Raw genomic sequence first — 25,719 nt, 5'->3', positions numbered from 1 at the left:
ACCCCAAGCATACTTCCAAAGTTGTGGAAAAATGGCTTAAGGACAACAAAGTCAAGGTATTGGAGTGGCCATCACAAAGCCCTGACCTCAATCCTGTCGCAAATTTGTGGGCAGAACTGAAAAAAGCATGTGTGAGCAAGGAGGCCTACAAACCTGACTCAGTTACACCAGCTCTGTCAGAAGGAAGGGCCAACATTCACCCAACTTATTGTGGGAAGCTTGTGGAAGGCTACCCGAAACGTTGGACCCAAATTAAACAATTTAAAGGCAATGCTACCAAATACTAGTTGAGTGTATGTAAACTTCTGACCCACTGGGAATGTGATGAAAGAAATAAAAGCTGAAATAAATCCTCTCTACTAATATTCTGACATTGCACTTTCTTAAAATAAAGTGGTGAACCTAACTGACCTAAGACAGGGAGTACTTACTTGGATTAAATGTCAGGAATTGTGAAAAACTGAGTTTAAATGTATTTGGCTAAGGTGTATGTTTCAACTGTTCTGCCTGCGGCTATGGAACCCTGACCTGTTCACCGGACGTTCTACCAGTCCCAGACCTGCTGTTTTCAACTTTCTCGAGACTGCAGGAGTGGTAGGTACAGTGGGGCAAAAAAGTATTTAGTCAGCCACCAATTGTGCAAGTTCTCCCACTTAAAAAGATGAGAGAGGCCTGTAATTTTCATCATAGGTACACTTCAACTATGACAGACAAAATGAGAAAAAAAATCCAGAAAATCACATTGTAGGATTTTTAATGAATATATTTGCAAATTATGGTGGAAAATAAGTATTTGGTCACCTACAAACAAGCAAGTTTGCTAGAGAGCATTTGGATGATCCAGAAGAAGATTGGGAGAATGTCATATGGTCAGATTAAACCAAAATATAACTTTTTGGTAAAAACTCAACTCGTCGTGTTTGGAGGACAAAGAATGCTGAGTTGCATCCTAAGAACACCATACCTACTGTGAAGCATGGGGGTGGAAACATCATGCTTTGGGGCTGTTTTTCTGCAAAGGGACCAGGACGACTGATCCGTGTAAAGGAAAGAATGAATGGGGCCATGTATCGTGAGATTTTGAGTGAAAGCCTCCTTCCATCAGCAAGGGCATTGAAGATGAAACGTGGCTGGGTTTCTGTACAGCACAATGTGACACCAGCTGATGTAAGAAGGGCTTTATAAATAAATTTGATTGAAATTTGATATGTAAACTTCTGACGTGTGTGTGTGTGCGTGCGCATAACAGCAGTCTGGTTTGGATTTGTACCGGTCCTTCTGGACAAGTCAGTTAAAATGACATACCTGAGACAATCAGGTCTGACCCAGACCCATGACATTATTTAGAATTCTGGATGCGGACCATCTCAAATCCTGGATAGAGTCTTGGGTATTCGGGTGTAGATGGATCTGTGAAGACCTCTAGGAGACCATAAGTGTCTGTTACCTCAGCTCACAGGCTTTGTTTTGTGTGCATGTGTTTATGTAGTGTGCACATGTGGTACAGTATATTCAGAAAGTATTCAGACCCCTTCACTTTGTTACAGCCTTATTCTAAAATGGATTGAATACATTTTTCCCTCATCAATCTACACACATTACCGCGTAATGACAAAGCAAAAACAGTTTTGTAGGCATTTTAGCAAATTGATAAAAAATGTAAATACTTATTTATGTAAGTATTCAGACCCTTTGCTATGAGACTCAATTTACCTCAGGTGCATCCTTTTTCCATTGATCATCCTTGATGTTTTTACAACTTGATAGGAGTCCACCAGAGCAAAAACCAAGCCATTGAGGTCAAAGGAATTGTCCATAGAGCTCAGAGACAGGATTGTGTCGATGCACATATCTGGGGATGGGTACCAAAAACATTCTGCAGCATTGAAGGTCCCCAAGAACACAGTGGCCTCCATCATTCATAAATTGAATCAGTTTGGAACCACCAAGACTCTTCCTAGAGCTGGCCACCAGGCCAATCTGCACAATCATGGGAGAAGGCCCCTGGTCAGGGAAGTGACCAAGAACCCGATGGTCTCTCTGACAGAGCTCCAGAGTTCCTCTGTGGAGATGGGAGATCCTTCCAGAAGGACACCCATCTCTGCAGCACTCCACCAATCAGGCCTTTATGGTAGAGTGGCCAGAAAGAAGACACTCTTCATTAAAAGGCATGACAGCCCGCTTGGAGTTTGCCAAAACGGCACTTAAAGGCTTCTCAGACCATGAGAAACAAGATTCTCTCGTTTGATGAAACCAAAATGGAACTCCTTGGCCTGAATGCCAAGCGGCACGTCTGGAGGAAACGAGGCACCTGGCCAATAGGATCCCTACGGTGAAGCATGGTGGTCGCAGCAGATGTTTTTCAGTGGCAGGGACTGGGTGACTAGTTAGGATCGAGGCAAAGATGAACGGAGCAAAGTAGAGAGAGATCCTTGATGAAAACCTGCTCCAGAGCGCTCAAGACCTGACTGGGGCGAAGGTTCACCTTCCTACAGGACAATGACCCTAAGCACACAGCCAAGACAACGCAGGAGTGGCTTCAGGACAAGCCTCTGAATGTCCTTGAGTGGCCCAGCAAGAGCCCAGACTTGAACATCTCTGTAGAGACTTGAAAATAGCTGTGCTGCGGCGCTCCCCATCCAACCTGGCATAGTTTGAGAAGATCTCCCCAAATACAGGTATGCCAAGCTTGAAGCGTCATAAGACTCGGGGCTATAATCGCTGCGAAACGTGCTTCAACTACTCTTTTCTCTGTATATATCAATGATGTCGCTCTTGCTGCTGGTGATTCTCTGATCCACCTCTACGCAAACGACACCATTCTGTATAAATCGGGCCCTTCTTTGGACACTGTGCTAACAAAACACCAAACAAGCTTCAATGCCATACAACACTCCCTTCTGAGACCTCCAACTGCTTTTAAATACAAGTAAAACTAAGTGCTTGCTCTTCAACCGATTGCTGCCCGCACCCTCCCGCCCGACTAGCATCACTACTCTGGACAGTTCTGACATAGAATATGTGGACAACTACAAACACCTAGGTGTCTGGTTAGACTATAAAACTCTCCTTCCACACTCACATTAAGCATCTCCAATCCAAAATTAAATCTAGAATTGGCTTCCTATATCGCAACAAAGCCTCCTTCACTCATGCTGCCAAACATACCTTCGTAAAACTGACCATCCTACCGATCCTTGACTTCGGCTATGTAATTTACAAAATAGCCTCCAACACTCTGCTCAGCAAATTTGTTGCAGTCTATCACAGTGCCATCCGTTTTGTCACCAAAGCCCCATATACTACCCACCACTGCGACCTGTATGCTTTCGTTGGCTGGCCCTCGCTTCATATTAAATAAAGTCCACCACCCAATGAACATCCAGCCCACTTGACACAACTGTGGGAAGCATTGGCGTCAACATGGGCCATCATCCCTGTGGAACGTTTGACACCTTGTAGAGTCCATGCCCGACAAATCGAAGCTGTTCTGAGAGCAAAAGGGGGTGCAACTCCATATTAGGAAGATGTTCCTAATGTTTTAGACACTGCACCACTTCTGACCAGACCCATTACATTTTAATCCAGCGTTTCCCAAACTCTGTCCTGGGGACCCCAAGGGCTGCACTTCTCGTTTCTTTGCCATAACACTACACATGATTCAATTCATGATCTCAAGCTTTGATTTGAATCAGTTGTGTAGTCCTAGGGGAAGAAACAAAACGTGCAGCCCTTTGGGTCCCCAGGATCAAGTTTGGGAAAAAATGGTTTTAGTCATTTAGCAGATGCTCTTACCCAGTGACTTACGGGAGCAATTAGGGTTAGGTGCCTTGAGGGCACAATTTTTTTCACCTAGTCGGCTCGAGGCCTGGTAAGACATTGTTTACTAGATAGGGTTGCCATTTGGTATGTCATCACCAGTTCCAACAAATCTCTATTAAACTGTAGTTTACATTAACCATCACCACTAAGCTCAGGGTCGCACTTGAATAGCAAACAGAAGAAAACCGACCAAAACACCAGAACTTGTCCAATGAGACATTGTTTTCGGTTGCAAAATGAATACAACCCTGCATCTCCTAGGATCTGGAGTGAGGGTTCCCCTAGGTACAGATCTAGCATCAGCTTCCTCTCCCCCAATCCTAACCTTAACCATTAGTGGGCGAAATGCAAAACTAAACCAAGATCAGTGTCTAGGGTAACTTCACCCTACCATGAACACATGGGACAATGTGAATTTGAGACAAAAAACAAGACATGCTGGTCCAAACAATGCCCTGGGTTTTATTTGTGAGAATTCAGGAGGATTTTCTCGTTCATTTAGAGGGTCTCAAAGAAAAAACCTCATGGATCGATTATGATGCCATTGGAATGGGCATTCAGATTGTGGTACAAAAACTAACCAGTAGCCTTGCTAAGTACCGTACTCTTCACAGAAGAGAGCTTGTATTTCCAAGAGGAAGGCACCCGATACGTGTTGTTTACCTTGGCCTGGCAGCCTTCGGGAGAATTATTCTAAAAGCAAACAAATTTATTTTTATACATTTTTCCTTGTTATGTATAAACTGGAATGATACATGTGGTCAAACAGTTACTGCATTAGTCTCCCTTATATTTCATCAACAAGTAACAAAATAATGAAGTTTCATTAAGGAGCATACAATCAAAAAAACAGAAGGGGGGGGGTTACAAAAATATAAAAAAATTCACAAAATAATTGGGGAAGGCATCTTAAAACACAGGTAATCCGACAAACCAGAGCTAAATCATAAAAGCAGCATTAACCCAAATAAACTAGTGCTTAGATAAGTCACAGCAGTGACTTCTGAGAAGAAACTTCATCCTCATTTTGTTACTCGTCTCAAAAACAATTAAAAATGGAAGTTCTTAAGCAACCGATTACCCACCGACTGACAAACTGATGCGTTAAATCCACAGCCACCAACTCTGTATGAATGCATGTCACCATTTGTTTCCATGATACAATGAACCAACAACCAGGAATCTGTGAGAGGACCGCCTGGTTATGTTCACAATACACAAAATACAGAGAAGTTCATAGCTACCTAAACACATTGACTACAGCACGGGAAGCAATGAGGGAAGAGTTTACAAAAAAATAACAATTAAAACAAAAACAAACTGAATTTTTTCCCCCCTAAACACTGCACAATAAATAGATAACAGCAGGTTCCACACCATGCACTGACGTGACGACACTGTTGTACAACTCCTCACACCACTTGCAGTTTGTCTTTTGAAAATGTTTAATCCCAAGTGCAAAACATCACAAATGAACAATTTCTGTATTCAAGTAATGTTATATACAAGGGTGGTAGGGTATTACAAATATGCACTACTGTACATACAATTGCCATATTCATAATTTACAGACGTTGATATTTCTTAACAGTAAAAAAAGAAGAGAAAAAGACAAGCATTGCAATTAAGTCCCAACAGTTGCCATGGAGACAGTGTTGCATGCTGTGTGTGCGCATACCACTGCCCCTTCCTTGCATTCACAACTCTACGATGCATAGCACCTAAATGAGTTCCCGGCTGAGCCCTTAGTCCTGCCTGTGTTCGGAGGCTACGTGACCTCCATGGCCACTGTGTTGTCCGATATGCTGTTTAGTGCTGGCTTGTCTTGATCCTGATTTTCCCTGGATGCAGGTGGATAGAAAATATGAACAAATCAAAATCAAAGACTGCTCAACAGTATCTACATTCATTATTGACTCAAATGGAACACTGAGTAATGGTCCATTTCTCTACACTGTGTCCCAAATTGACTCTATTCCCTCTGTAGTATACTACAGCTCTATCAGAGCCCTGGTCAATAGTGCACTAAGGGATTAGGGTGCCATTTGTGACAGGCACACACATCCATTCCCTCCCCCCCTCTCACCTTGGCACAATGTCCATTGACGGGGTGTTTGTGGAGACCTTGGGCATTTGACAGTTAGCGGCCAGCTTTAAGGCAGATGACGACACAGCGACATGGGCGTGGCTTAGTGTCCGGGGTATGTGGCGCTTGGTGAGGGCCCCCCCAGCAGGACCCCCGAGTGAGGACATGCTCAGACGGAGGTTGTTGTTGTTCCCCATCAGGACCTGAGTGGCGGTGGACTTGGCAGCATTGGTGTGGGGGGTGCCGTTGTTGAAAGTGCTGGGCAAGAGGAAGGGGGAGGAGGGGGTAGTGGTGGTCAGAGGGCTAGGGGTGGAGGTGGGGGCAGCAGGCGACAGAGATGCAGTGCTAGTGAGGTTCAAGCCCTTGTAGACACCTGTTGGAAGGGAGAACAGAACACAAATCATTAAGTCTGCATGGTTCTCGCTGAAGCTATACAAGCAGTATCCCATTTGATCAGTTCCAACCTTTTGTTTGCTTCTGTGAAAGCTCTGCGTTTAATTGGAAAAGCACTTGCACGTCTGAGATTACTTGTTGCAGGTGAGTGGGAATTATTTGATGATATGTTGAAAGAAAAAGAAACTTCCACACTAACCTTACCAGATTGACATTGGCTACATACCGGCCTTATGGCATTGGTCAGTTTCAAAGTAATACCTACAAAAGCAATGTGCGAGTTTCTCTTTTCTTTCAAGCTCTTTTAATACAAACGCTTTGGTGCAGTCAATGTTACCTGAGGGTGAAAGGACCCCGTTGACCCCACACCCCAGCCCTTCCTCATCCTTAGTCTTCAAGGCCAGCAGCTGGTCTGTGGTCACCAGGGCAGTTGCAGCAAACTGGGCACTGGCAGAATCTAACATCTTGGAGACCAAAACCTGGAAGAGGAGGACAACAAGAACTTATTAACACAAAACTGAAGAGACAACCTGAGATGGACAGAGAATGGAGCTATATGTAACATGCATCTCAAGAGTAGGAGTGCAGATCTAGGATCAGGTCCCTCCTAGATCAGTAATCGAATACTGAACAGCCCAGGTCAGAGAGCAGGCTAACCTGTGTGCTGTTGGCAGTGGAGGAGGTGCTGTTGGCTTGTTGCTGCTGTTGGATCTGCTCAAGCTGCTGTTTCTGCATCAAGGCCAGCTGCTCCTGATGCTGCTGGTATTGTTGGGCGGTGAAAGCTGCAGGAAACGGAGAGAGAAAAGAGAACCGGTCACTTCAATATGGGGTGGAACCAATTTTCCGTCCAATCTTTTTGTCACTGTGCAAATTTCAGGTCTGCTGAGCACAAACTTGAATGTTGTGAAAATTCTGTGCAACTTCCAGCGTGCGTTTACTGTGAACACAGAGGTTGAACCCGCTTTAAGTTAGTTTCAGACATTGGTCAAGTAGGCTACTGTAGATGATCATAATGTAGACCTACCACCAAAAAACAATGGGGAATGCATCCCATAACATGGAAATAGGTGTTCTATCACTCAGCCTATACTAGGAATATCAGGGTTCTCTGGCTGCTTGGAACATTCCAGCATGATCTGGCACCAGAACCAAATGGCCAAGGTGGAGAAAAGGGACCTCCATGTAGTCTTCCTCGACCTCGCCAATGCATTTGGTTGTGCCCCATGAACTCCTGTGGTCTGCCTTCAGATTTTTCCACATACCGGACACCATCACAAACCTGGTGAAGTCGTACTTCCAGGATCTGCAGTTCTGCTTCACCACCTCATGGCAGTGCCCGAATGTAGGTATAATGGCGGGATGTACCATTTCTCCGTTGGCATTCACAATGGCGGTTATCATCAGATCCTCAAAATGGGTTGCTGGTGGACAGCGAGTCGACTCTGGTTTCCGCCTCCCTCCACTCAGAGCCTACATGGACGACATTACCACATTGACCACCACTGTCCCATGCACCAGGAGACTGCTCAGAAAACTCGAGGAGAACATCAGCTGGGCCCGTATGAAGATTAAACCATCCAAGTCACGCAGCATCTCGATTGTGAAGGGAGTACTCTCTGACCTGAAATTCTTCATCGGAGATGACCAAATCCCAACAGTGTCTGAGCAGCCGGTAAAAAAGCCTTGGAAGGTGGTATGATGCAAGCCTGAAGGACAAAGACCAGGTGCAACAGCTGTGCAAAGACATCAGTAGTAGCCTACAGTCCATCGACAACACCCAGCTACCTGGAAAGTTAAAGGCCTGGTGTCTGCAGTTTGGTCTCCTACCCCGGGTGTTGTGGCCCTTAGCACTGTATGAGGTTCCAATCTCAACAGTGGAGAAGATGGAAAGAGGAGTCACAGGCTACTTAAAGAAGTGGCTCGGAGTTCCACGATGCCTTACCACCATAGGCCTCTATGGAGATGGTGTCCTCAAGCTGCCCCTCACCAGTCTAACAGAAGAATTCAAGTGTGCAAAAACCAGGCTCCAGATGACACTGAATGAATCTCGAGACCCAGTGGTGAGCAACAACGCACCGACCTTGGCAACTGGGCGAAAATGGAGGCCAGAAAAAGCAGTCCAGGAGGCAACAGCAGCCCTCAGACATGCTGACATTGTGGGTCATGTTCAGCAAGGGAGAGGCGGCCTTGGGCTAACTAGCCGTGCTGCTTGGAGTAAGGCCACTGCACACGAGCGGCGGAAGATGGTAGTGCAGGAAGTACGCCATCAGGAGGAGGCTGCAAGGTGGGCCAAGGCAGTCTCTTGCCAAACAGGGACAGTGGACTCGATGGGACAGTGTGGAGAAGAGGAAGATCAGCTGGAAGGATCTGTGGGCCATGGAAGCGAGGCGGTTGAGATTTTCCATCAGAGCAACATACGACGTCCTTCCAACAACAGTTAATCTTCACCAATGGTATGGTGAAGATCCGGACTGTGCCCTCTGTTCCATGCCAGCCAACCTCAGGCACATTCTCACAGGGTGTAAAACAAGCCTCACCCAAGGACGCTACATTTGGCGTCACAACCAAGTCCTTAAAAACCTTGCGTCCGCCCTGGAGGACAAGCGAGCTGCCACCAACTCCCTACCACCCACAGCAGCATCACACTCCTTACGGACAAACTTTGTCCGCGAAGGGGCTAAACCACCGAAGAGCGGCTCTACACCATTAGAGCGAGACCAGCTGTGCTTGGCCCGCGACTGGAAAATGCTAGCTGACATTGGCCGGCAACTTGTGTTTCCTCCGGAGATCGCAACCACCACCCTAAGACCTGACATGGTGCTCTGGTCCCGTTCGCTCAATAAGGTCTTCATCATTGAGCTCACAGTACCCTGGGAGGACGCAGTAGATGAGGCTTATGAGCGAAAACATCTGCGCTATGCTGATCTAGCTGCCGAAGCACGGCATCATGGATGGAACACAGAAGTCCGACCAGTGGAGGTGGGCTGCAGAGGTTGTGTGGCAACATCTACAACCAGACTGCTTAGAGACCTGGGAATTAAGGGCCAGAGCCAGCGTTCGGCAATCAAAGCTGTATCGGAGGCGGCAGTCAGTGGCTCTGGATGAAGAGGAAAGACCCCAGCTGGGCCCCGAAGTGAGAGGGCCAGGAGGTATGCGGTCAACAATGCTTGACTCAGGGAGGAGGACGCCCCTGCCAGTCCCATGGGATGTTGGCTATCAACAACAAGGCAACTCCTATGACTAATTGGGAATGGGATGCAAGCGTAGGATTGATCACCCTGTCGCTGGCCGCCTTTGGGGAGGGTGTATAGTGTGAAAGGCCGAAACACCCTAGGAACCAAAAGGTACACTACTGACGATGTGCTCCCCAAATTTCACCACGCTCACTGTTCATTAACTCTTGGAAGTGCTTGCACAAAGGATAGTAACATCTCATCCTGTGTTCATGGAATCTAGCAGCCAATGTAGACCTATATTCCATGAGACTTATGAAATAAAAACCATGCAGGGCTCGACATTAACCAGTTTATCCACTTGTCCTTCAGACAAGGTGACTGAAAATGTGTTGTTTGATGCAAGAAACCACTTTACAAAATAAAATGCATTAGTATTCCCATACCATTATTTCAAAGAAATCAGAAATGCTACCCCTGTGCCCTTTGGCTACTTAGCTTATTCAAGCCAGTCTCAAAATACAACACTGCCGGTTGAAGAACAAAAAAGAGCTCTTTACCCAACTCACTTTTCACATAGGTCTAGAAATGTACATGTTCTGTACTCTTGTAAGAAGCAATCACTACCCCGTTGCTCACTACAAATGAGCTATAACTGGGCCTTTAACTCCCTAACTAGTAAAGGATATGAACAAATGTGCCCAAGTCGCTACATGCGCTTGTCTTGAAAGTGAGAGCTGCATCTACTCACAACTGCTCATACTGTAAACAGTCTAGTTCAAAGTGACTGGCACAGACACATTATGGCAATGGTCTAGTTGCATATAGGCCAACTGCAACTCTGATTGGTTACGACACACCGATCTGTGTAGAGTACGGGCCTGAGTTATGACTGTCAGTGCAATAGAATCCTACTCCGATGTGTTCTGCCTACAACAAAATGTCATGCAAAGTTTTGCACAGTTCCTTTTGTTTCTGGAATGTTGCATTGAAAGCTTAGAATCAACACAATATTAGCCACTAATATAAGGAATTGTTTTAAGATGGTCATACCAAGGATTATTTATATTTAATTTTGAAATTTAAGACCCCTTGAGGTATCAAAAAATTATTGGATGAATCATTGAATTTGGCATTACCGCTGTCAGCCAATAGAAACACATTGAATAACATTCCCCCCAAATCTAAAGTTTGTTCTGATGTGTCCGTCCTACAAAAAAAATAAAAATCAGGAAACAATATTTTTATGTACAGTGCATTTAGAAAATATTCAGACCTTTTTCCACTTTTTGTTATGTTACAGTCTTATTCTAAAGTGGATAAAACATTTTTTAAAGTGTACTCAAAATCTACACAACCCTTTGCTATGAGACTCAATTGAGCACAGGTGCATCCTGTTTCCATTGATCATCTGAGATGTTTCTATAATTTGATGAGTCCACCTGTGTTAAATTCAATTGATGGGACACGATTTGGAAAGGCACACACCGGTCTATATAAGGTCCCACAGTTGACAGTGCATGTCAGAGCAAAAACCAAGCCATGAGGTCGAAAGAGTTGTAGAGCTCCAAGACAGGATTGTGTCGAGGCACAGATGTGGGGAAGGGTACCAAAAACATTATGCAGCATGGAAGGTCCCCAAGAAGAGAAAGGCCTCCATCATTCTTAAATGGAAGAAGTTTGGAACCACCAAGACTCTTCCTAGAGCTGGCCGCCCGGCCAAACTGAGCAATCAGGGGAGATGGGCCTTGGTCAAGAACCCGATGGCCACTCTGACAGAGCTCCAGAGTTCCTCTGTGGAGATGGAAGAACCTTCCAGAAGGACAACCATGCAACAATCCCTGCAGCACTCCACCAATCAGGCCTTAACCTGTTGCGTCGAGCCATCCCGGATCCGGGATCGTGAATACAGCCTCAAGCTCATTACCATAACGCAACGTTAACTATTCATGAAAATCGCAAATGAAATGAAATTAATATGCTAGCTCTCAAGCTTAGCCTTTTGTTAACACTGTCATCTCAGATTTCAAAATATGCTTCTCAACCATAGGAAAACAATCATTTGTGTAACAGCAGCTAGCTAGCGTAGCATTTAGCGTTAGCATTAGCATTCAGCAGACAACAGTTTCACAAAAACCAGAAAAGCATTCAAATAAAATCATTTACCTTTGAAGAACTTCAGATGTTTTCAATGAGGAGACTGTTAGATAGCAAATGTTCAGTTTTTCCTGAAAGGTTATTTGTTTAGGAGAAATCGCTCCGTTTGGTGCGTCACGTTTGGCTACCAAAAAAAAACGAAAATCCAGTCATAAAACGCCTAACTTTTATCCAAATGAACTCCATAATATCGACTGAAACATGGCAAACGTTGTTTAGAACCAATCCTCAAGGTGTTTTTCACATATCTCTTCGATGATACATCGTTCGTGGAAGTGTGCCTTCTGTCCTGAATCCCAGGAGAAAATGCCCGCAACTGAAGATTACGCACCAATTTAGACAAAGGGCACCGGGCGGAAAAATGGAAAATGTAGTCTCTTATGGCCAATCTTCCAATGATATGCCTACCAATACGTCACAATGCTGCAGACATCTTGAAGAAACGACAGAAAGCGCAGGCTCGTTCCTGGTGCATTCACAGCCTTATAAGGAGACATTGGAAAACAGAGCTTCAAAAATTCTACCCATTTCCTGGTAGAAGTTTCATCTTGGTTTCACCTGTAGCATGAGTTCTGTGGCACTCACAGATAATATCTTTGCAGTTTTGGAAACCTTAGTGTTTTCTTTCCAAAGCTTCTTTTCGTGACAAAATATTGCACTTAAAACGTTTTATCCATAAATTAAAAGAGCGCCCCCTATATCCAAGAAGTTAAATGGTAGTGTGGCCAGACAGAAGCCACTCCTCTGTAAAAGGCACATGACAGCCTCTCAGACCATGAGAAACAAGATTCTATGGTCTGATGAAACCAAGATTGAACTATTTGGCCTGAATGCCAAGCGTCATGTCTGGAGGAAACCTGGCACCGCTCATCACCTGGCCAATTCCATCCCTATGGTGAAGCATGGTGGTGGCAGCATCATGCTGTGGGGATGTTCTTCAGCGGCAGGGACTGGGAGACTAATCAGGACCGAGGTAAAGCTAAACAGAGCAAAGTACAGAGAGATCCTTGATGAAAACATGCTCCAGAGCGCTCAGGACCTCAGACTGGGGTGAAGGTTCACCTTCCAACAGGACAACGACCCTAAGCACACAGCCAAGACCATGCAGGAGTGGCTTCGGGACAAGTCTCTGAATGTCCTTGAGTGGCCCAGCCAGAGCCCGGACTTGAACCCAATCGAACATCTCTGGAGAGATCTGAAAATAGCTGTGCAGCGATGCTCCCCATCCAACCTGACAGAGCTTTAGATGATCTGCAGAGAAGAATGGGAGAAACTCCAAATACAGCTGTGCCAAGCTTGTAGCGTCATACACAAGAAGACTTGAGGCTGTAATCACTATCAAAGGTACTTCAACAAAGTACTAAGTAAAGGGTCTAAATACTAATGTAAAGTAGTATCATTTTTTTTGCTTTGTCATTATGGGGTAGTGTGTGTAGATTGAGGATAAAAATCAATTTTAGAATAAGGCTGTACCGTAACAAAATATCCCCTTATTTTAGGCACCAAACTATCTCCATACATACACTTCCATTCATTTTTCAAAATGGCACCGGGGCCGTCAGACAAGTCTCAAGGCTGCTACTGGCAGAAAAGGCTGTACAGACTTCAGACGAATCTTGTGTTCATGAGAGACTCGTCTTTCAATAGTGGTCATAAATGGTTTAGGCCAAACCGTTTGGACACCACACCATTTTGTGAAAAGACCAATTTTCGGGATGTCTCATGGTCTGGTAAACATCACTCTAGCTCTGCTACCTTTCAGCACAGATGCAGAAGGGCGATATTGGCGGATGTGGTGATTAAGACGCAGCGCATGGAACCTGCTAGCGGGCTGAAATTCCACAACATATAGTGATTGCTACATAGTCATATTAAACATTCATGAAAATACAAGTGTCTCACATGTATCGAAAGCCTAGAATCTTGCTAATCCAACTTTGTCAGATTTTCAAAAAGGATTTACTGCGAAAGAATACGATGCGATTATCTGAGCATAGAGCCCCCCCCCCAAAAAAACAGCACAGGCATAACAATCACAAACTGCATTAAAATAAATTGTTTACCTTTGACGATCTTCGTCTGTTTGCAATTCAATGCTCATTGTTACACAATGAATGATCCTTTGTTTGATAAAATCCGTTTCTATAGCCTAACACGAAACATTTTGTGAACCGCTTGTGTCGTGAATTCCGTCTCTTTCCATTTTCGACGACACATTCCAGGTAAATAACCCACACAGAACGTGGCTTTTCCAGTCATGTTTGGTTTCACTGCAATTAACTGGTTTGTTTGTAACACAATCAAACCTGATGGGCCATTTCGCGGGACATATTGACTGAAAGAAACCGATTTGAAGACAAGTCATGACATTGTGCACCAATGATTTACCCGCTGTTTCGTTGATTGACTGTCTTTTAACCCAATAACCACTGATCGTCTTGAAATCTAGCTGGGTAGATAGCCAATGAGCTGAGCTAAACGGCAATACGCCATGTTTATGTGTTTGCAAGACCAACCCATGTAGTAAGCACCAGTGTAAAGAGTCATGCGCTATTGAATTTTCATACTGGAAGGAGCTACACATATTACGCACGCATTGTTTGGTGAACGTGCAGATTCAGCTGTTTATATATCAATCATTATAGCGACTAAGTGAGGGAAAGCTAAATCTAAGTCTAGATATACAGATGTACACACAATTTTAGAATAAATTGATTGGGAAGGTGAGACAGATTATTGTAGAACGATTCATTTAGCGATTGTGCAGGAATATTTTTTGAACGGGAGAGGACATCGTTTTGGACTGGTAAGTTCTTATCATGCTAATGCCCTTGTTTGAAATTAATATAAAATATTATTTGTGATTCTTTTTTACATTTTAGAAACAATATATAAACATGTAATGTCATGAAATGTGAGATGTGTGTGTCTGACGCCCCACCCAAACCCACATGAAATAGCTTATTTGATGCTGTTGAGGAGAGGGCAGGACCACATAAATGGCCAAAGTGAAATGGAGACAGTAGATACAGCTGGTCTGTTGTAATATAATAAAGACAGTAGATCTAGCTGAAATGTCATAATATAAGAGAGACAGATCTAGCAGGTAATAGTAATATAATAATATATTCAACCTTCAACTCTATATACATCTGTTTATCATACCTGTTGTTACAGGGCTCATGTGAAACTATTCTAACTGAACATTTTCTTTCACAGTGACACGGACTCCGAATGGGAGTCTTATCCGGTGTCCTGTGTGAATTTAAGTATGCTCTCTCGAATTCTCTCTCGAGGACCTGAGCCCTAGGACCATGCGTCAGGACGACCTCGCAAGATGACTCCTTGCTGTCCCCAGTCCACCTGGCCTTGCCGCTGTTCCAGTTTCAACTGTTCTGCCTGCGACTATGGAACCCTAAACTGTTCATTTTTACTCGAGGTGCTGTCCTGTTGCACCCTCTACAACCACTGATCTCCACCCAGCACAGCAAGAAGAGGACTGGCAACCCCTCATAGCCTGGTTCCTCTCTAGGTTTCTTCCTAGCCACCGTGCTTCTACACCTGCATTGCTTGCTGTTTGGGGTTTTAGGCTGGGGCTATATAAGTAGATTTGAATTGATAAAGGACTGAGGGTCTTCCAAATATTGAAAGTGTGTAAATAGTTACATGTTATTTTGTAAATGTATATTTTCATCAATAAGTTTTTTTCCCTCCATTTTTTTTTGGGGGGGGGTGTTAGAATACCATTTTGGTATTTTGTATATAGTTATTTGTTTCAAAATGTATACCTTCACCAATTTAGCCACTTGGGTACATTTGGGCAACTTGTGTGGGACACCTCGGTGACTTCATGAAAAATGTCATGTAGGATTTTGGAAGTTATCATTCTGAAACTTTGCACAAGTACTGTTGCCCTCTTATGTTTTTCACTGAAATTGTCCCCATCATCCTATCTGAATGTTTGTTTTATCTTGTTCATTTTAAAGATACAAAAATAAAATAAAAAACATGTTTTTTAAAATTGTTTTATCTAAACCAGATCTAGTGTGTTATATTCTCCTACATTCAATTCACATTGGGGTATGTCTTCAGGAGGAAATTGCACAAAGTAGGGGGGGAGCTGTAAGAGGTTTTAATCAGCTTCTTGATATGCCACACCTGTCAGGTGGTTGGATGATCTTGGCAAAGGAGAAATGCTCACTAACAGGGATGAACAAATTTGTCTACACTATTTTAAAGAAATAAGCTTTTTGTGTATATAGAACATTTGTGATAAACACTAAATGCTGTGTTCATATTTTTGTGCAGTATACATGTATGTAGGGGTAAAAGTGACAAGGCCATCAGGATGGATAATAAACAGATTAGCAGCAGCCTATGTGAAGTATGAAAGTGTGTCTGTGTGAGGCATCAATATACGAGTGCAAATAGCCCGGTTAGCCATTTGATCAGCTGTTCAGCAGTATTATGGCTTGGGGGGTGTAGAGGCTGATCAGGAGCATTTTGATCCCGAAATTGGCGCTCCGGTCTAAGGCACTGCATCTCAGTGCAAGAGGCGTCACTACAGTCCAGGCTGCATCACATCCGGCAGTGATTATGAGTCCCATAGGGAGGCGCACAATTCTCAGAAACAGACTCAATGAGGGTGGTATGAGGGCCCGACGTCCACAGGTGGGGGTTGTGCTTACAGCCCAACACCGTGCAGGACGTTTGGCATTTGCCAGAGAACACCAAGATTGGCAAGTTTGCCTCTGGCGCCCTGTGCTCTTCACAGATGAAAGCAGGTTCACACTGAGCACGTGACAGACGTGACAGAGTCTGGAGACGCCGTGGAGAACGTTCTGCTGCCGGCAACATCCTCCAGCATGACCGGTTTGGCGGTGGGTCAGTCATGGTGTGGAGTGGCATTTCTTTGGGGGGCCGTAAAGCCCTCCATGTGCTCGCCAGAGGTAGCCTGACTGCCATTAGGTACCGAGATGAGATCCTCAGACCCCTTGTGAGACCATATGCTGGTGCGGTTGGCCCTGGGTTCCTCCTAATGCAAGACAATGCTAGACCTCATGTGGCTGGAGTGTGTCAGCAGTTCCTGCAAGAGGAAGGCATTGATGCTATGGACTGGCCCGCCCGTTCCCCAGACCTGAATCCAATTGAGCACATCTGGGACATCATGTCTCGCTCCATCCACCAACGCCACGTTGCACCACAGACTGTCCAGGAGTTGGCGGATGCTTTAGTCCAGGTCTGGGAGGAGATCCCTCAGGAGACCCTCCGCCACCTCATCAGGAGCATGCCCAGGCGTTGTAGGGAGGTCATACAGGCACGTGGAGGCCACACACACTACTGAGCCTCATTTTGACTTGTTTTAAGGACATGACATCAAAGTTGGATCAGCCTGTAGTGTGGTTTTCCACTTTGATTTTGAGTGCGACTCCAAATCCAGACCTCCATGGGTTGATACATTTGATTTCCATTGATAATTTGTGTGTGATTTTGTTGTCAGCACATTCAACTATGTAAAGAAAAAAGTATTTAATAAAAATATTTCATTCATTCAGATCTAGGATGTGTTATTTTAGTGTTCCCTTTATTTATTTGAGCAGTGTATATATAGACGTGGACTGTGTGCTTGTCTATGGAACGGCGTGCGTGCGCAGATAAACCTATAACCTCAGGCCCTACTCACCAGCTGTGGGGGCCGTGTGGCCAGCTCCTCTCAGGGGGCCAGTTGTGCCAGCCAGGGTAGCGGTGATACGACTCTGGCCCCTGCCCAGCCTCCTGAACAAAGGATCTGTGATTGTGTTGTCCTCGTCGTGTAGTGATAGTGTCCGGGGCCTAAAGTGCCTCCATCGGCTCGACTTAATGTTCAACAGTAGCCGACTGAGGTCCGCAGAAGAGGAAGAATAAGAAGAGGTTCTGTCCGAGGTATTTGTTTGTGAGGTACTAGCAAACTTGTCTGTGACTGGAGAGTGGGCAGGCAGGTCAAGCATTTCAGAGTCCAGCCCATGAAATACATTGTCAAAGTCTGTGTGCGCCCTGTCCAGCAAAACCCTGAGGGAGACAGAACAGGGTTAAGTCCTTCTGTTAGTAAGGCATTCATTCATGCCATTTGTCACAGAAAACTATTACATTGATCTCACATCAACAGATCTTAATATGAATTGGAGAGAGGTTATATTTGTCCTGGCCCATCACTCAGCTGTTTACCCAAACAGTGGCGGGGGCAACCCTCCGTTTGAATCCCAGATTGCCCCTTTCACCCTACAGTAACCTACCTGCCCCCCCGTCCCAGGCGGCGTCGTGCCATGCCAAGGCAGCGTGGTGGCACGGTGAGAGTGGTGAGGCAGTAGCGGTAACGAGTGTCTCCCAGACCTCCCTCTGACGGACTGACCCACGGCCAGCTGCCGCAGTGGTCCAACCGAGACTAGTGAGACAGACACAGGAGGAGCCATTAGACATAGGACAAGTTTTAGACATGGTCTCTAGCTCAGTAGAGCATGGCGCTTATAACGCCAAGATAGTGGGCTCGATTCCTGGGACCAGCCACACGTAAAAACATGATGCACTCATGACTAACAAGTCTTGGATAAAAGCATCTGCTAAATGGCATATATTATTTATAATGAAAGTTACAATACATGGCCAGACAGAATGCCACAGGGACAATATGATTACATGTGTTCAATTTCCTGCATTTTGTTTTGAATTAAATACAAAAGTATGTGGACACCCCTACAAATCAGTGACCTCGGCTACTTCAGCCACACCCGTTGTTTGACAGTTGAATAAAATCGAGCAGATAGCCATGTAACCTCCATAGACAAATATTGCCAGTAGAATGGCCTAACTGAAGAGCTCAGTGACTTAACGTTGCAGCGTCATAGGATGCCACCTTTCCAACAAGTCAGTTGATCAAATGTCTACCCTGCTAGAGCTGTCCCGGTGAACAGTAAGTGCTGTTATTGTGAAGTGGAAACGTCTAGGAGCAACAACGGCTCAGCCGCGAAGTGGTAGGCCACATAAGGAATAATGGTCTGGGGCTGTTTATGGTTCGGGCTAGGCCACTTAGTTCCAGTGAAGGGAAATCTTAACGCTACAGCATACAATGACATTCTAGATGATTCTGTGCTTCCAACTTGGGGAAGGCCGTTTCCTGTTTCAGAATGACAGTGCCCCTGTGCACAAAGTGAGGTCCATACAGAAATGGTTTGTCGAGATAGGCTGTGGAAGAACTTGACTGGACTGCACAGAGCCCTGACCTCAACCCCATCGAACACCTTTGTGATGAATTGGAATGCTGACTGCAAGCCAGGCCTATTGCCCAACATCAGTGTCCGACCTCACTAATGCTCTTATGACTGAATGGAAACAAGTCCCTGCAATGCTCCAACTAGTGATGCACTGATACAGCATTTTTGGCTGATAGCAATATCCGATATTTTTCTTGCCCCCAAAAATTATACTGATAACAGATATTTAAAATGTTTGTGACCTTAATTAAGCATTCTAGTACAGTTAAATCGTTACACAGCGGTCTAAGGAACTGCATCTCAGTGTAAAAGGCTTGAAAGACACTGGTTCGAATCCAGGCTGTGATTGGGAGTCCCATATGGCGGCACACCATAGGCCCAGTATCGTTCGGGCCGTCATTGTAAATAAGAATTTGTTCTTAACTGACTTGCCTAGTTAATTTTTTAAAAGTCAACCAAAAAAGTTATTGTTGGCATTTACGCATGCCCCCATTACCAGTAAAACAATCAAAACGTATTACCTTCACTTACTTGCTGTGCTGTTTCGTTCAGTCGTTCATTCTCAACCAGGATTTCTATGGAATGCCGTTTGGGTCTTTGCGTGTCAAAAAGAACACAGTAGCACTGCCAAAGCATCATTTGTTTGACCGCAACTCCTGGGGTAGCTAGCTTTAGCTTGGTACCTAGCTAGCACCAATACAACCAACCTAAAAACAATGACCAGTAGAAACTGCAGTCATTTTCATTATTCTTAACAATGATTTAGGAGTCTTTGTGATTAAGTATTAGCTAGGTTGCCACTTGTTGCTCGGCTATTGAAATTGAACTTCAGTTCATGAAAAATAAATAGCTAGGCAGCTACTAGCATAATTCTACTATTTGTATTCATTTGGATCACTGTCAATGACATACCTCTATTTGAAGGCAAACCGTAAATTCCACTAGTGTGTCTAATCCTTATTGTGGCTAGCGTCACAACATACCCGGTCCGGTCGAGTCTCACTAGCCAGATGAAACTAGCTGGCTGCTTATAACGTTAGCTTTGGGCAACAGGGTTAAGTAGCTGCCTAGCTATTTATTTTTCATGAACTGAAGTTCAATTTCAATAGCCGAGCAACAAGTGGCAACCTAGCTAATACTTAATCACAAAGACTCCTAAATCATTGTTAAGAATAATGAAAATGACTGCAGTTTCTACTGGTCAGTTTTCAGGCTGGTTGTATTGGTGCCAACTACTCCAGAAGTTGCTGTCGAAAAAATGCTTTATTACCAACGCGGTATTGTAAACATTGTTCGTGGTCGGTGTTTGCAGACTTTTTTTGTACAGCTTTGACAATGCTACTGTATCTTTTTTGACAAGCAAAGACCCAAACAGCATTCCATAGTATGCATAACGTGAAGCTAATAGCAGTGACACTATTACTGTGTAACACCGGTAGGGCAGCATTTGAAAAATAGCGCACTTGGTAGTGTGTACCGGTGCTCGACCTGTCTGCAAAAGCCAACATCACCCACGACAGAGAACGGTTGATTGTCAAGGGCAATGAAATTCATTATCTTGGCTTTACTGGATTTCGTCTTTGAGTTGTCTAGCCAATATGTTCTTACTCTTTCAAATGACTGCTCGACCCACACAGCAGACATTGTGTGGGCTAGGCTAAGAATGCTGTGTTGCACGTGTAGTGCAAACTTTTACGTGGCGTTATTACGTCATGTACCTACGTTATATAGGTATGCACGGTAGCTTTGACATCAGTTTTTAACATCAGCGTTAACCTCTTGAAACTAGGGGGCACTGTTTTTACTTTTGGAAAAACGTTACCAAAGTAAACCGCCTATTTCTTAGGACCAGATGCTAGAATATACATATAATTGACAGCTTAGGATAGAAAACACAGGCGAAAGCCTAAGAAAAATCCAATCAGGAAGTGACTCATGTTTTGAAACCGTTGTGTTCCTATGCACCCCTATTGGCCACTGAAAGGGATATCAACCAGATTCCCTTTTCTACGCATTCCCTAAGGTGTCTCCAGCGTTTTGACGTAGTTTCACGCCTTTATGTTGAAGAATGAGCGTAAACGACTACATTGCGTCAGTGGCCAGCTGAGGGCTCAGAGTGATTCTTGCGTAAAAGACAGAGGTAGTCATTTTTCCTCTCGCTCCTATTGAAAAGCCAGGTTGATATATTATTGAATAGATATTTGAAAAACACCTTGAGGATTGATAATAAAAAACGTTTGCCATGTTTGTCGATATTATGGGTATAATTTGTATTTTTTTCCCCCGGCGTTGTCGTGACCGCTATTTCCGGTGGATTCCTGAACATAACGTGACAAACAAGGAATTTTGGGTATAAAAATCATCTTTATGGAACAAAAGGAACATTTGCTGTCTAACTGGGAGTCTCGTGAGTGAAAACATCCAAAGCTCAAAGGTAAATGGTTAATTTGATTGCTTTTCTGATTTTTGTGACCAAGCTTCCTGCTGCTAGCTGGACATAATGCTATGCTAGGCTATCGATAAACTTACAAACGCTTGTCTTGCTTTGGCTGTAAAGCATAATTTCAAAATCTGAGACGACAGGATGATTAACAAATGGCTAAGCAGTTATTTCACTATATTTCACTTGTGATTTCATGAATATTTTCTAGTAATATTTTTTGACCGTTGCGCTATGCTAATTAGTGTAGTTGATGACAATTCTCCCAGATCCGGGATGGGTAGTTCCAAGAATGATTAAACTAGAAATCAGAACGATGTTGGCATTTTTAGCTAATATCGCCCAATTCCGATATGTTCACCAATATATCGTGCATCCCTAGTTCCAACATCTAGTGAAAAGCCTTCTCAGAAGAGTGGATGCTGTTACAGCAGTAAAGGGGTGGACCAACTCCATATTAATGCCCATCATTTTTGAATGAGATGTTCAACGAGCTTTTGGTCATATAGTATATAATGTACAGATATTGGGTACAAAATTAACTTGTGTAAACGTACAATAAAGTTATCAGATGAGTCATTTATACTCACAGCATAATATTGACAGCCTGCTTTCCTTCGGAATGAAAAGGAACCATCGGGGTCATTCTCCTCCTCAGCTTCTGAAGAGCCGGAGTGCATCTAGAGAGGGAGAGCAGTCACAGGTCACCAAAAGTACATTATGACCAAATAAAAAAGTTTCCCGCACAGATGTCCAAGGCCCAATCCCAAATCCACCCTAAGCACTTGGGAGATTTGACAGATGACAATAATATGGTCATAGCACCATCTTGCACTCTGATAGTCTAGGTGTAAGTCTCAACATATTGCTTATACTAATCAAATCCTCTCAGATCTACAAGTGCATAGGACGTTGGGTTGCGTCCCAAATGGACCCCTAGACCCATGTCTAACCGCTCTGCCTACCTGGGAGTGCAGCTCATCATCTGAACTGGGGAAGTCATACTGGTGGACGTCCTTAGCATTGAACACAGAGGGGCCAGAGTAGTGAGGGGCAGCAGCTGACAGGGGTAAGACTTTGGGCTTCCTCTCATACTTCCTCTTCTGCCTGACGACCTCAGTCTTCTCCGGCTAGAAGGGAAGGACAGACATTTCAATTTGTCACTCACTTGCTAGCAATTTCTTGGGAGAGAAAGCAGGAAAAAACCCTTGAGTAATTGGCCCGTACTCACAAAGTATCTCTGAGTAGAGATGCTGATCTAGGATCAGGTCGCTGTCTCCATTGTGATCCAAAAGGCAAAACTGATCCTAGATCAGCAGCACTCCTACTAGGAGACACTATGTGAATACAGGCCAATGAGAGATCAACCTCTTTTTTTCTCTCCAACTCACACACCCACCTTGGACTTGTACTCCTTGAGGTCCATGTGGTCCTGATGTCTGTACTGGTTGCTGTTGGTCAGCGGCGCCAGGGGAATAATATGGGCAGGCTTGGCCAGAGCTCGCTGGGCCAGCACTTCAGCCATGATCTCACCACCGAAGTCCGACATAACGTTCCTGGAAGGGCAAAGGTCAAAGTCATAATCAACAATTTTAATAAAATAACTGGATTTCAATCAAATCACCAGACAATCAAAACTATTTTGTAACAGAAGTACAACTCTATTAAACAGATCCTAACTATTCCACTACAGTAGTACCATAGAGATCCTATAGGCCTAATCAATGTTGGCAAGATGGCTAGCAAACATGCACTGCAAAAAAAATAAAGGGAATACTTAAACAACACAATGTAACTCCAAGTCAATCACACTTCTGTGAAATCAAACTGTCCACTTAGGAAGCAACACTGATTGACAATACATTTCACATGCTGTTGTGCAAATGGAAATAGACAACAGGTGGAACTAATAGGCAATTAGCAAGACACCCCCAATAAAGGAGTGGTTCTACAGGTGGTGACCACAGGCCACTTCTCAGTTCCTATGCTTGCTGGTTGATGTTTTGGTCACTTTTCTGCTTTCACTCTAGTGGTAACATGAGACGGAGTCTACAACCCACACTAGTGGCTCAGGTAGTGCAGCTCATCCAGGATGGAACATCAATGCAAGCTGTAGCAAGAAGGTTTGCTGTGTCTTGTCAGCGTAGTGTCCAGAGCATGGAGGCGCTACCAGGAGACAGGCCAGAACATCAGGAGACGTGAAGGAGGCCGTAGGAGGGCAACAACCCAGCAGCAGGACCGCTATCTCCACCTTTGTGCAAAGAGGAGCAGGAGGAGCACTGCCAGAGCCCTGCAAAATGACCTCCAGCAGGCCACAAATGTGCATGTGTCTGCTCAAACGGTCAGAAACAGACTTCATGAGCGTGGTATGAGGGCCCGACATCCACAGGTGGGGGTTGTGCTTACAGCCCAACACCATGCAGGACGTTTGGCATTTGCCAGAGAACACCAAGATTGGCAAATTCGCCACTGGCGCCCTGTGCTCTTGCCTGACTGCCATTAGGTACCAAGATGAGATCCTCAGACCCCTTGTGAGACAATATGCTGGTGCGGTTGGACCTGGGTTCCTCCTAATGCAAGACAATGCTACACCTCGTGGCTGGAGTGTGTCAGCAGTTCCTGCAAGAGGAAGGCATTGATGCTATGGACTGGCCTGCCCGTTCCCCAGACCTGAATCCAATTGAGCACATCTGGGACATCATGTCTCGCTCCATCCACCAACGCCACGTTGCACCACAGACTGTCCAGGAGTTGGCGGATGCTTTAGTCCAGGTCTGGGAGGAGATCCCTCAGGAGACCCTCCGCCACCTCATCAGGAGCATGCCCAGGCGTTGTAGGGAGGTCATACGGGCACGTGGAGGCCACACACACTACTGAGCCTCATTTTGACTTGTTTTAAGGACATGACATCAAAGTTGGATCAGCCTGTAGTGTGGTTTTCCACTTTCATTTGGAGTGGGACTCCAAATCTAGACCTCCATGGGTTGATACATTTAATTTCCATGATAATTTGTGTGATTTTGTTGTCAGCACATTCAACTATGTAAAGAATTTAATGTATTTAATAAGAATATTTCATTAATCTAGGATGTGTTATTTTAGTGTTCCCTTTATTTTTTTGAGCAGTGTATATACCCAAGCAGATATCTACATATGTACTGTCGTATACATTATTTTACCATATTTGATCAGTTTCCAGAATGAAAGTTGAGACTAAGATGACTGGCATCCGAGCAATATGACTTAATTTAAAAAAAACTTGTACATCTATGAGCAGTACCCACCTCTTCTCTACGATCTCCAGGGTGAGGTGCAGCAGCTCTCTCTTGCTCTTCTCCCTCCTCTTGATCATCTCCAGGATGGTGACGGCTCGGCTCAGGTCCCGCCGCAGTTTCAACATCTTCTCATACCCAGCCTCCTCGTTCTTACGGTTCTGAGGGGAGCAATTTCACCATTAATTAACTCATCTGCTGTCAATAACCTAGGGTAAGCCTATAAATCAGTTGAAATGGAAATGCGTAGGGGTACACACACACACTTGGGGCCAGTTTCCTGGACACAAAGCCTAGTCCTAAACTAAAAACCATGCTCAGCAGGAATTTCTAATGACCAGGACTAGGCTTTATCAGTGTACGGGAATCGTGTCAACTACCCCTTATAATATTATCAGAGACCTGGCCGTGCGGTGCCAGGACAACAACCTCTCCCTCAATGTGATCAAGACAAAGGAGTTGATTGTGGACTACAGAAAAAGGAGGACCGAGCACGCCCCAATTCTCGTCGATGGGGCTGCAGATGGAGCAGGTTGATAGCTTTTTTTATTTTATTTTACCTTTATTTAACCAGGTAGGCAAGTTGAGAACAAGTTCTCATTTACAATTGCGACCTGGCCAAGATAAAGAAAAGCAGTTCGACAGATACAACGACAGAGTTACACATGGAGTAAAACAAACATACAGTCAATAATACAGTACAAACAAGTCTATATACAATGTGAGCAAATGAGGTGAGAAGGGAGGTAAAGGCAAAAAAGGCCATGGTGGCAAAGTAAATACAATATAGCAAGTAAAACACTGGAATGGTAGTTTTGCAATGGAAGAATGTGCAAAGTAGAAATAAAAATGGGGTGCAAAGGAGCAAAATAAATAAATAAATTAAAATTAAATACAGTTGGGAAAGAGGTAGTTGTTTGGGCTAAATTATAGGTGGGCTATGTACAGGTGCAGTAATCTGTGAGCTGCTCTGACAGTTGGTGCTTAAAGCTAGTGAGGGAGATAAGTGTTTCCAGTTTCAGAGATTTTTGTAGTTCGTTCCAGTCATTGGCAGCAGAGAACTGGAAGGAGAGGCGACCAAAGAAAGAATTGGTTTTGGGGGTGACTAGAGAGATATACCTGCTGGAGC

The 25,719-nt window shown here is 44.4% G+C and overlaps 1 protein-coding gene across 4 annotated transcripts in view; it reads right to left on the bottom strand.

Annotated features, from left to right (window-relative positions):
• Positions 1 to 4,261: 4,261 nt before the first annotated feature.
• The window catches only part of LOC112227001 (enhancer of polycomb homolog 1), a 55,745-nt gene continuing 34,287 nt past the window's right edge, over positions 4,262 to 25,719 (bottom strand). For all 4 annotated transcript variants that reach the window (XM_024391768.2, XM_024391767.2, XM_024391770.2 and 1 more), the window contains 10 exons: positions 24,603 to 24,751; positions 22,718 to 22,874; positions 22,284 to 22,448; positions 21,909 to 21,998; positions 17,904 to 18,052; positions 17,315 to 17,679; positions 6,959 to 7,083; positions 6,639 to 6,780; positions 5,909 to 6,281; positions 4,262 to 5,663 (listed from right to left, as the gene is read on the bottom strand). In XM_024391768.2, the coding sequence (XP_024247536.1) occupies positions 5,591 to 5,663; positions 5,909 to 6,281; positions 6,639 to 6,780; positions 6,959 to 7,083; positions 17,315 to 17,679; positions 17,904 to 18,052; positions 21,909 to 21,998; positions 22,284 to 22,448; positions 22,718 to 22,874; positions 24,603 to 24,751 (1,788 nt within the window). In that variant the 3' untranslated portion in view covers positions 4,262 to 5,590. The remainder of the gene's footprint in view (positions 5,664 to 5,908; positions 6,282 to 6,638; positions 6,781 to 6,958; positions 7,084 to 17,314; positions 17,680 to 17,903; positions 18,053 to 21,908; positions 21,999 to 22,283; positions 22,449 to 22,717; positions 22,875 to 24,602; positions 24,752 to 25,719) is intronic.

Source organism: Oncorhynchus tshawytscha, linkage group LG28 (genome assembly GCF_018296145.1).
Source record: "Oncorhynchus tshawytscha isolate Ot180627B linkage group LG28, Otsh_v2.0, whole genome shotgun sequence".
NCBI classification, from domain to species: domain Eukaryota; kingdom Metazoa; phylum Chordata; class Actinopteri; order Salmoniformes; family Salmonidae; genus Oncorhynchus; species Oncorhynchus tshawytscha.
This window is presented reverse-complemented; position numbering and strand designations above follow the sequence as displayed.